General features: G+C 33.1%; 1 protein-coding gene across 5 annotated transcripts in view; it reads right to left on the bottom strand.

The window, feature by feature from the left end:
• The window catches only part of Slc4a10 (solute carrier family 4, sodium bicarbonate transporter, member 10), a 287,203-nt gene that overhangs the window by 72,085 nt on the left and 202,912 nt on the right, over window positions 1-12,206 (bottom strand). For all 5 annotated transcript variants that reach the window (XM_013027648.1, XM_013027633.1, XM_013027641.1 and 2 more), the window contains 2 exons: window positions 8,479-8,636; window positions 5,656-5,743 (listed from right to left, as the gene is read on the bottom strand). In XM_013027648.1, the coding sequence (XP_012883102.1) occupies window positions 5,656-5,743; window positions 8,479-8,636 (246 nt within the window). The remainder of the gene's footprint in view (window positions 1-5,655; window positions 5,744-8,478; window positions 8,637-12,206) is intronic.

Genomic DNA, 12,206 nt, shown 5'->3' with positions numbered 1-12,206 from the left:
CTCAATATTTCAGCTATACTCACTTCTCAAAATCTTTGTTCTTTGTTTAAGGATCTCTTCCCTCAAGTTATCTTCATAAGTTGCTCCCTTTCTTCCTTTGAATTCTGTTGAAATGTCTCTTTAGCAAGTCCTTCTCTAAAATCTTTATTTTAACTTGCAGATATCCCCTTCCCCTCTCTCTCTTCCTTCCCAGCTTTTGTGGTTTCCTAATATCCATATGTGACAGGTTGTACTCACTCCTCTGTTAGTGTGTATTGTCAATGGACTTTTGGCTCAATGGAAAAAAAGGTTTTTGTCCATTTTTTTCACTTTTTTCTTTCTCACTTCTATATATCTACAATCTGCCAGTGTGTTGTAGATAGTCTATATTTAAGATATATGTATTGAATTTATTAATAAATAACAAAGGGGTTAGTCTGATTAAAATTACTATTACGATAACCTGACTTTAGCATAGAGTAGGATAACTGGTTTTTTTGGAAGATATTTAGGACCAAGTACAGACCACTCCTTCAAAACACTTGAAATCAAAATTTATCTAAACTTCTTCAATGGCAGATGTTATGTCAAGCAAAATAAAACATGTGGATGGAAAAGACCTGCATATTGATTAATCATTTCTTAATGAACTATTATGTATTCCAAGAAACAGAGATATTCTCTTTCGTGATCACAAAGAAAGTTAAGAGCTAGAAAATCCAGATGAAAAGGAAAAACAACACATTTTTAAGAAACAATGCTTTTGTTTTACTTTTGTTTCCTTAAAACTCTATTAATGTTTATTAAATAGGCATACTATTACCAATTGATAAAGATGTTTTCAAATTTCTCAGTTTTAAGAATGTCAACATATGCACAATGCTTATTGCAGTGTACAGGTTTTAAGCATGGCAACAAGACAGACAAGCATAATGTATCTTTTATCTCTAGATAAGCTCAATAGAAATGTAGGCAAAAAGTTTTGACATTTCTTGTTTGGTGCTAGACTCTAACTGTTCACTTTTGCCTGGCATCTACTCTTGAGCTGGATTTCCTGCTTGGCCATTACACACACACACACACACACACACACACACACACACACACACACACACAATAACAAATGCTAGCAAGGATGCAGCCAAAATGGAACCCTGATACACTGTTTGTAGGAATGTAAACTTACTTAATCACTCTGGAGAGCACTGTGACAGTTCCTCAAAAAATTAAATATAGAACAATCCTATGTTCAGTAATTCTACTCCTGGACATTTACCCAAAAAGATTATAAACCAGAGAACAAAAAGCCACCAGCACAACCATTTTCATTGTGGTACTATTCACCACAGCCAAGGTATGGAATCAGCCCAGATGCCCCTCAATTGACAAATGGGTCAAGAAAATGTGGTTATATAGATGCAAGGGAATTTTATTCATCCATTAGAAAGAATGATATTGTATCATTTATAAAGAAACAAAGACATAGAAAATAACTTTTAAGTAAGGTCAGGCCCAGAGAGAAAAAGGATGCATGTTTTTTTTCTTATAAGCTCATATGTAAATATGTTGGGTGGTACGCAAGTGTACACAGATGTATTGACTAAAATACAGTAGATTCAAGGGAGATCTCAAATAGTGTAATTCCTAAGAAAGTCAGAATCAAAGTTCAGTGCTAGCCTTGAGCTGAAAAGCTGAGGGACAGCGTCTAAGCCCAGAGTTCAGCCCCCTTGACCACCATTTTCTTAGCAAAGTAACCATATTCAATTTTATTCTTAATGAGAATAATTATTCAATAGCCTTCAAAACAAGTACATGAAAATCTAGCATTGAACAAAATATACCTCTCTGTCTCTGTCTCTGTCTCTGTAGCTGTCTCTGTCTCTGTAGCTGTCTCTGTCTCTCTGTCTCTGTCTCTCTGTCTCTGACTCTCTGTCTCTCTTTGTCTCTGTCTCTCTCTCTGTCTCTCTGTCTCTGTCTCTCTCTCTCTCTCTCTCTTACCCTCTCTCTCTCCCTCCTCCCTTTCTCTGGCAATCCTCCAATCTTGGGGCTTGAGCTCTGGCCTGGGTGCTGTCCCTAAGCATTTTTGCTGAAGGCTAGCATTTGGCCACTTGAACCACAGCTCCACTTTCAGAATTTTTTTAAATTGCGAAAAATACCATACAGAGGGGTTACAATTACATGGGCAAGATAACGAGTACATTTCTTATCAAGCATTGTTGCCTCCTCCTTTGTTTCCCCTTCCCATCCCTCCTCATACCCCCCCACCCCATCCTACCCCCCTCCACCAAAGTTGTAAAGTTCATTTTTTGACATAAATGACTTGTACATCTCATTGTTGCAATGGGTCCACCTGTATCCCTATTTTAAACGATTTGTTTTTTCCCTTCCCCTCCACAAATTATTTTGGTGGTTAAGTGGAGATAAGAATCTCATAGACTTTTCTTCCCCAACAGGCTTCAAACCATGATACTCAGACAGGCTTCAGACCATTATACTCGGACTCAGCCTCTGGAGTAGCTAGGATTACAGATGTGAGCTCTATTTTTTCTTGTAAAGGAACATAAAAAGGATGTAACTTATCTATAGAGCTTTTTTTTGGTCTGGCATGCATAAAAGTCTAGATTTGATCACTAGTACTAAAAAAAGTAATTCAATCAATAATTAAAATTGTCAATCATTCTTTCATATTCAGTCAATGTTTTATGGCTAGTATATACTGGTTCTATTATAACTAACAGCTTTATCTTTTGGAATAACTCTGGTTGACTTTCTCTTTCTCTAGCCTACTGTGGTGTGCACAAAGCATTAAAAGTTGCTCAAAGACCCTAGCCTTGAGCTGAAGAGCTGAGGGAGAGCATACAGGCCCAGAGTTCAGCCCAACTCTGGCCGACAGAAAAAAAAAAAAGTTGCCCAAAGGTAAACTCAAGTTTTTATTTTAGTCATTGTTAGATGGCTGATAATTATTTACGTATTAGGTAATTCTCATTAGTATAGGAATGCAAATTTCATTCTTTGCTCTCTATATCCAAAATATTTCCAACATAAATTTTGCTCCATTTCATATATATGTATATAAAATTTGTAGAATGTAAATCACAATATCATTTATTGAAATACCATAAAAGTACAATGCTAATAGGAAACTCTAAGAGCAAAGATTATAAGAATCTTTTTATAGAGACTTTTACTAGTGGAAACAAGGGTTTTTGGAAGTGTAATTATGGTTAGGATCTAAAGATAAAAGCTTCCTGGATACCAGTGGGCCCTAAATCCAAAGACATGTATCTTTTCAGCAGAAAATGACAGACATACCAAGACACAGGAGGAGAGGCTATGTGAATGTGGAGGCAGAGATTTAACTCTGTAGCTAGAGTCAAAGAACACCAGATACCTCCAGAATTTGGAAGGGACAAAGATGAGCCAATCCCTAGAACCTTCAAAGGGAGTGTGGCCCTGATGACACCTGTACCTCAGACTTCAGGCTTCATTAAAGTGTCTGAAAAATTACCCTTGTTTTAAGACACCAGTTGGTGGTAACTCTGAGCCTAGGGAAGTAATACACTTACTAAGGAAATCAAACACATTTCATTTTGGAAAATCGTTGAAAAGAATTTTTATCCAAGTTTTTATCCAAAACATTTATCCAATTCTCTATGAAAAGATTCTTATAATCTTTGCTTTTAGTGTTTCTTATTAACAATGTACTTTTTATGGTATTTCAATAAATATTGTTATTTATATTCTACAAATTTTACACATATATACATATATTCATGCAACGGAGCAAAATTTATGTTGGAAATATAGAGAAAGTAAAAAATAGAGAAAGCAAAGAATGAACTTCAACCATTCCTTATACCAATGAGAATTACATAATTTGTAAGTAAATTAATTCATTTAAAACAAAAAACATAATTGAACAGATAGACAAATGTATATTATCAAACCACAAACACTACTTCATATCTCTAGATTTCATGAGCCTAAGTTAAATGATACACAATACAAATGGGTTCTTTTTTACACAATTTCAATTATGTGTATCCATGTTTCAATAAATACATCATTAAATCACTTATATGATATCTTAGATAGTAGATAATCACATTTGTTCATAAGCTAACAAATTTCAAATTCCTTTTCTTTGATCGTTTACATCTATTCTTTCCTTTAACAATAAGAGCAAATTCTCATAATGTTCTGGGAAATACAAGTCAGAGAAAAGGTACTATTTTTGATGTTTTACTTAAGATCTTATATTTTCTGAGTCATACATCTCTTTGAGAACTTAATGAAAGGATGAAGTATGAAAGGGCTTTATACAATTTTTTTCTCTAGAAAAATTGTATTCTATACCTGAGAGATCACAAATGTCTTAAAATTCATCAATAGCTCCACTAATAGTCCAAGACTTCCTGATTCACCAGTCAACTAACTGTAGAAAGTTCACAGAAGTTGTGCAGCTTTTGGTACCATTTACCCTATTCATATAAACCACTTATTTTACACTTTAAAATTATTTCCCTATTCCCACTTCTGGGTATTTACCATAAAACAAGGCCACACTAAAACTACCAGCATAACCATGTTCATTGCAACATTATTTACCATAAATAAGATGTGGAACCAACACAGATGCCCCTCAGTAGATGAATGGATCAAGAAAATGTGGTGTATATATATATATATATATATATATATACACACACACACACACACACACACACACACACACACACAATAGTATTCTATGCTTCCATCAAAAAGGATGGCATCACTCCATTCATAAGGAACTGTAAAGACTTGGAAAAAATTATATTAACTGAAGCAAGCCAGACCCAAAGAAACATAGGCTGCATGGTTTCCCTCATTTGTAATAAGAGGTTCACAACAGCTCAATAACTATGTACATATGATTATAGAAAATAATGCTATTGAAATGAACTCCCAGAAATAAAAACAAGAGGGTTTTTTGGTTGTTGTTTTGTTTTTTAGGGCACTGTTTGTGATTCATTTTTTTCTCTTTTCCCCTTTGGTTTATTCCCTGTTGTCACTGTTGTTTTTTTTAATTTTTGTATCCTTTGTCTTCTATATAAGTTTATCTGATTTGGGGAAGGGTAGAAGAATCATAGAAATGTTGGGACAAAGGATGAATCAACACAAGAGTAATGCTCTCTAGACACTAGTTTGGAAATGAACTTTACAATTTGGGGAGGAGAGGAGTTGGGCTGGGGAAAAGTGGGAGAAAATGAGGGAGGAGTAACATTGTTCAAAAAGAAATGTACTCAGTATCTTACTTATGTAACTGTAACTCCTCTATACATCACCTTTACAATAAATTCTTGAAAATAAAATACCGCCCCAAAATTTTTTACAAACAAAATTTGCAATATACCATAGTGCTTGTACTGGCAGTACACATACTATAAACTGAATGTCTGTTGATATATTTTAAAACATACTTAAATGCTTAAGAAACATGTGTTGTTTAGAATGCATGGTTACAAAATACACTCATAGTTGCTAATTTATTATTTTCAAATAATTTTTTCCCAAGGAAAGTTGGGAGAATAGATTCAAAAAATCTGATTAATGAAAAAAAAAGTCACAAAAACAATGATTCCAAAAGTTAAGTATACCAGTGGGGATAATATTCCAATGAGTTTGAATAAATACCTCATCTGTCATTAGGGTTGCAATTGATCTGCCAATCTCATGGTACTGTTGACTCTTTCCCATGGGTCCCAGAAGAATGAACAAAAATCTGTAATTAAGAAGGAAAAAAAGTAATGTTTCAAGGTAGAAAGACAAAAATAATTTCAGTAAAACAGAATCATTCATCTCAAAGGAATTAGTGAAAATTAAGATTTTTATATGAAATATTTCCATAGCTTTTCATTTCATCATTATTTTGAAATATTTACAGTGATTGAATTCTTCTGAAAGATTCTCAAACAAGGGAGTACAGGGCTATTTCTATCTCATTGTTTTCCCCATTTAATTATCTGTACAGCCAATATATCTGCTAGAATTTTAAGAACTATAAATCCTTAGGGAAAAAATAATGGAAACATACAGTCTGAATTCAAAAGAAGGAAACTCATAGACAAAATGGTGAATGGTTTGAAGATGAAAAATACAAAGCTTAGTGAAAGCACATGATCAAAATTCAGTAGGTATTTGCAAAAAGAAAAAGAAAACAAGGTTTTAGGAACCAAACATCTGCAAGGAAGAAGGAAACAGTTGATAATCTATTAGTTCCAATGCTAGAAGAAAAAAACAACAGCTGCACTATTATACTTCATCTAAATTAAGTCGAAGGTATGGCAAATTAGTCATAACCAGTGCTTTTTAAAGAAACCAAAGAATGCCTTAAAGTTTGCAGTATAATTCTATGGTGTTAATATGAATACCTTGTAGGCTGTGGTTAATAGATAATGTAATTCCATCCTTCATTGAGCCATAAACTTTAGAGATTGTTCCTGCTTATACAGGAAATACCCATCATTCCATCTTGGAGAATCTAATTTTTGCATTAGTTGTAGTAATTGAATCAATGAATTTCTACTACAGAGAAATGTCCAATAGTTGGACATGGTGCCAATTATTAGCAATTTTTATGAAACTTCCTTATTTGTGTTCATTTTGATATCTTAGGGTTGTATTGCATGGGTTATTTATAAAGAGTTAAGAGATTATTTCTTGATATTTTTATTATATGTGAACATTATATTCATGGTGTGCTCTTTATCTCTCTCAGAAAGCGTAATTAGGATTCCTATGCTTTCTTTATTCTATTTGTCAAACTAATCTTTTTTTTTTTTTTTGTCAGTCGTGGGGTCGGAAATCTGGGCCTGGGCACTGTCCCTCGCTCTTCAGCTCAAGGCTAGCCCTCTACTACTTACATACGTATATTTTTTCAGTGTGAGTCTGAAATGAGGTCACATATACCTGTAGTGAGGGTTTATAACCCTATTATAGCAGTTTTGTCTCCTGGGATATTTTTTTCTGTTATTTCCTTTGAAATACAGGGGCTATCACTGCCGTTAGTAGCCTTCATTACTGTTCATAAGACACCCTCTAATAGTGGAGTAATAGTAACTGCTGGGATAACTCAGAGGAAATCTTAAACTGCTGAAATAGTTTCTTTACAATTAGTAAATATGACATCATCTTAAATATGAATCCTAGATTCCTGGTTAAAGTTTTTACCTAAAAAAGTAGTGCCTTAATCATAGTTAGAGGCAACACTCAGGCACTCAATAAATCCATTCTCATTTTTACCTAAAACTTGGTATTTATCAGAAAATTTACTAGCCATCAAATAGGCTAAACAGATAACCTGAAGGTTAATTAGCTGTCTCCTTCAAGCCAAAGTCAGAAAGAGGTGGCCCAACCCTGAATCCATTTGAGTCAGCTATAACCCTTATAAAATGAAAACTCCACGGGCTGGAATGTTCCTATTTCTGGAATATCTTATCTATAATAAAAGCATGAAGTGATAGTATTTGCTGTTTGAGTTAGCACCATAGTTTTTAAGAAGAAACATTTTAGACACCCAGTTGCTAAAACCTCTGCAGTTTTTATCCCCTTTAATTTAGATAAGGCATTCAATGTTTGGAAGAAGAGTTAAATGAACATCTTCTTAGCCAGCCACAGCATCAGAGGGCGTGATCATGTGGAAAATAGGGTCCTAGGTAGATATATCATGATTGTGGGGACAAAAAGAGGGCACGTTTATCATATTTGATGATGTCAGTAATGAAGGAAGCAAGACCAAACTTAATATGGTTAAAACTTAACATGCCAAACTCAATATTCCGGATTTTTTTCTTTTCTATATTACCACAATTTTATTGATTGGCAGACTATTTATAAAATAGGGATAAACAAAAATATGAATCATGTGTATTCATGTATAGTTAAATGAATAAGTTCAAGTATATCAAGTTAATCAAATTAAATCAGATTCAACCATCATGCAATTACTAGTAGTGATTCTCCAGACCCCATCTGTGTGAGCGAGGTGACAACCCCTAACAACTGACGAATATGGATCTCTACCACAAAACGCCCATGCATTTTCAAAGCCCATCCACTCATTCAAACATAAGCCAAACCTGGATCATCGTGATTTGACTTTGCTTATCTACAACTCTTTTCTTTCTTAAGTACATAATGCCATCATTTGAGAAAAGCCACACAACCACTAATATTTCATAAAATGTAAAATAGGATTTCTTTGTTTATGTAGACCAAGGACCTGGAAATATTTAAATAGTTAAACATACCTAAAATAAAACATAGGCATTTGAGAAGAAGTCAGTAAAGAACACTTTATTTTTCATTTTTGGAGCTTTCCCCTGACCCTCTTCTATAAGCAATACGCAGACTTATATATGACACATTCATTTCTAGACAAAGCTGTCACAGGAAATCATATTTAATGCTCGCCATTTTCCATAAGAAGATATAAAAAGATGTTCTGATACATTTTACCTGGTTGGGATTGGCACTTCAGCTAGTCCTTGAATCAAGACAGCTGGAGACAACCTGACAAATGAAACTACGGTTCGGTCTAAAAACTCCAGTTCTCCAACTAAGATGTTTGAAGCTTCAGCACCTGGTGGAATCTTTTTCATAAAATGCAGATCAACCTATGAGTATCAGAAGTAAATAAAGTAAGCCAGAATTGGTTTTTTTTGGTAAGTCAAAGTCTCACATAACATTTGTATGGTTTCAACAATACACATAATTAAGCATGTCATTTGCTCCTATTTCTGTAACTTTATTTATTTTTTCTTCTTTTTGTCAGTCATGGGGCTTGAACTCTAGGCCTGAGTGCTCTCCCTAAACTCTTCAGTTCAAGGCTAGCACTCTACCCCTTGAGCCACAGCACCACTTCCGGTTTTCTAATGGTTTTTATTGGAGATAAGAGTCTCATGGACTTTCCTGCCCAGGCTGGCTTTGAACAGCAATTCCTCAGACCTCAGCCTCCTGAGTAGATAGGATTACAGGAGTAAGCCACCAGCACCTGACTATAACTTTGTTCTTATAAGTTACTTTGCAATCAATAAGCTGAAAGTTCTACTTTTTCTCTTCATTATTTTTTTAGATGCTCCTTCAAAATCAAGCTTGAGATTTTGAAGGAGAATAAACCTTTTAGCTTTGTATATTTGCTTAATTAGGAAAAGTAAAAATAACATCTATTTTTACTAACAATAATTTTAGCTTCAACAATAATTAGCATTTGTTAAAAATTTAGTGTTTTATTTTGGATTACCATAATCCAAAATTTCCACTATTTAACATTCAAAATATAGGTACAGTCCTTGAAAAATAATTGTGCTCCTTCTTATAGCATAAATTATGAATCCTTTAATCATTATTATTCTAATTGTTTTATGTTTTTGTATTTTATACTTTTTTCAAATTTAGTATTCATCATAGAATTTAGATATGCCAAAGCAGAGAAAACAAGCATTAAAACATTAGCATTTCAGAAGTGGTGCTGTAGCTCAAATGGTAGAGCGCTCGCCTTGAGCTGAAGAGCTGAGGGACAGTGCCTAGGCCCAGAGTTCAAGCCCCATGACTGACCAAAAAAAAACAAACATTAGCATTTAGCATTGCTGAAGAACTATATTTAATTTATAATATGAGATGTCTCTGGTTGAGATGAATGAAAATAAAAGTGATCACCAACAAGAAAAAAATGAAGGGTAAAGGGTAACACCTGAAAAATAATTTTTAAAAAATAAATGTCAATTGTATGAATGAGGTTTCAATGGAAACCAAGCTGTAATTTTTAAAGTCAAATTCCCAAGGACTATATATTCTTTCTAATTTATTTGAGTTGCTTTCTGTGGAGAATGGCAGTTTATCTGTTCTAATAATTAGTTTTATGCTCTTTTGTTAAAGAAATGGAGACCAAAGATCAAAGTGTGAATAGATTGAAGAGAGAGAAAAAAGCTCTAGCAAATAAGGGTGAGGCTAAAAAGATATTTTTAGGCAACATTAATTTTTTACAAGTTAAAATTTTTGAGAATATTTGTACTAAGAATTTTAAATTAATAGAATTTCAAACTTCTCAGAGTAAGTAACTTAGGAAATCCTTACTAGCAACTATATAAAAAACATTGCTTCTGAAATTTAGACTTCAGTGCATCTATTTGGAACACATACAATAAACTACTCTTTATGTGCACTAAAAACACAAAATCCAAGGGTTTTAGCTCAGTTATAGAGCAACTCCTTAGTGTGTGGCAGAATGTAGATTTGATCATTAGCCCTAAGCACAAAATGACAAAATTAATAATAACAAAATACAGTACTTTATAAAAATCTAGAGATGCTATTTTATTTTTTAAAAGGAAGAATGATTTAGCAAAGTAAAACTATCTATAGTAAGAAATATTTCACAAATATAAATTCCAACATTTTACCCTGCAAATATAAATTTTCAAACTCATAAAGCATGACTACTGAAAATTATGTGATAAATATTTTGCTTTTGTGGACTCTAACTTATTGATTTTTATAGGGTAGGTTAATTTCATAGTATTTATTATGGTATTTTTAATTTATTTTTAGCTAGACAAAATGTACACACTGAAAATGTATACTTTATATAATAATACTTTATACTTTTGTCATAATACAAAATTTTCCAGGAAGATATTTTTCCACTCAATATTAATACTGTGAGAAAAAGGTAATAAATTTTCCTAGGTTTTTCAGGACCTAAAAGAATTAAATTTCAGTTTTTTCTCCCAATGTAAACAACAATGACACAATAATAATACATTAAGGCAAAATTTCAAATAAGAAGATGTAAAATTAGCAATCAGTATGAGTTATGTTCATATATACTGTTTAAATTTTACCCAGAAAACTTTCTTTAAACTTATTTCTCAATATAGTTTTACCTACAAAAATTTGTTCCTCAAGGCAGTCACAAATATAAAATTAACTGTTTTAAGATGAAATTCTATTAATTTAAGGTATACATGATATATTAAGATAGTTTATACAAAAATTATACCCTTAGGGCTAGGAAGGTGGCTCAGTGGTGGAGTGCTTTCCTCATATGCATGAGGCCCTGGGTTTGATTCCTCAGCACCACATAAGCAGAAAAAAGCCATTAGTGGGGTTGTGGCTCAAGTGGTAGGGCACTAGCCTTGTGCTAAAGAGCTAAGGGACAGTGCCCAGGCCAAAAGTTCAGCTCTCACAACCAACAACAACAACAACAACAAAAATTACACCCTTAAACATTATTTTTAATTACATGAAATCTAATATATAATTGATACCTGTTACTTAGAAAAGGGATTAAAGTGTATAGATTTGACTTCAGGATCACCAAATTAAATTTTGATTTAAACTATTCACATACAATGTACATCTGGTGATAGTAACTATATTACATTTGTTACATTATATTATTCTTAGAGTAGCCATATTTTTAGTGGGTGAAAGATTATATAGTTCATTGTTTAATTATATTATCATTTCTTATGTATTTTCCCATGCATTTTATATTGTGTTGTATCCTTGTATTTTTATATTATTAGTACATAATTTGCAAAAATAACAAAAGATCCTGTTTAAGAACCACATGAAACTATGGCTACCTAAGAAGAGTTCTTAGGATCTAGGTTGAAATATATTTCTAAGACCATCCTCAATTTATCTCAAACCCTTGAAATGGTCAGAAAGAAACCTTGGAATTCTGAGCAGGACCTGGAAGGAATCAAACTCCATCCTTTATATCTGGATTATTTATACTCAGGAGGAAGACACATTATTCTGGGCATATGGGTCTAAGCTGTATTAAAATGGGCCATTGCCATTCAAGACCACCAAGGAACTGGAAATAACTGTAGAAACCGTGCACTGAACATCTAAGGAAAAATAAGTGGATTTGTAGGGGAAATGCTTAAGGTCTTACACCCATTACAGAAAGCATACAAAACTTCATTGTAACCTCTTTGTACAGCTACTTAATAATGCTTTATTTTAGAAAGACCACATAAAATGAAGAGAGATTCTCTGGGAACAAATGGTGTTTTGACACTAACCAGTGACCTTGAGCCTGGATTCAGCTTTTTCACTGAGGAAATAAGGAAATGTCTAATATTTTCTACATTCTAGAATTTAATAATTCAGCTCTTTATATATGCTTCACACACTACAGACACATAAAGAGGAAAATTATTTCTATGCAGAAA

The sequence above is a fragment of the Dipodomys ordii genome, unplaced genomic scaffold (assembly GCF_000151885.1).
Source record: "Dipodomys ordii isolate 6190 unplaced genomic scaffold, Dord_2.0 Scaffold5, whole genome shotgun sequence".
In the NCBI taxonomy this organism is placed as follows: Eukaryota; Metazoa; Chordata; class Mammalia; order Rodentia; family Heteromyidae; genus Dipodomys; species Dipodomys ordii.
Note: the sequence above shows the minus strand (reverse complement) of the source record. Positions and strands in the feature narration are given on the sequence as shown.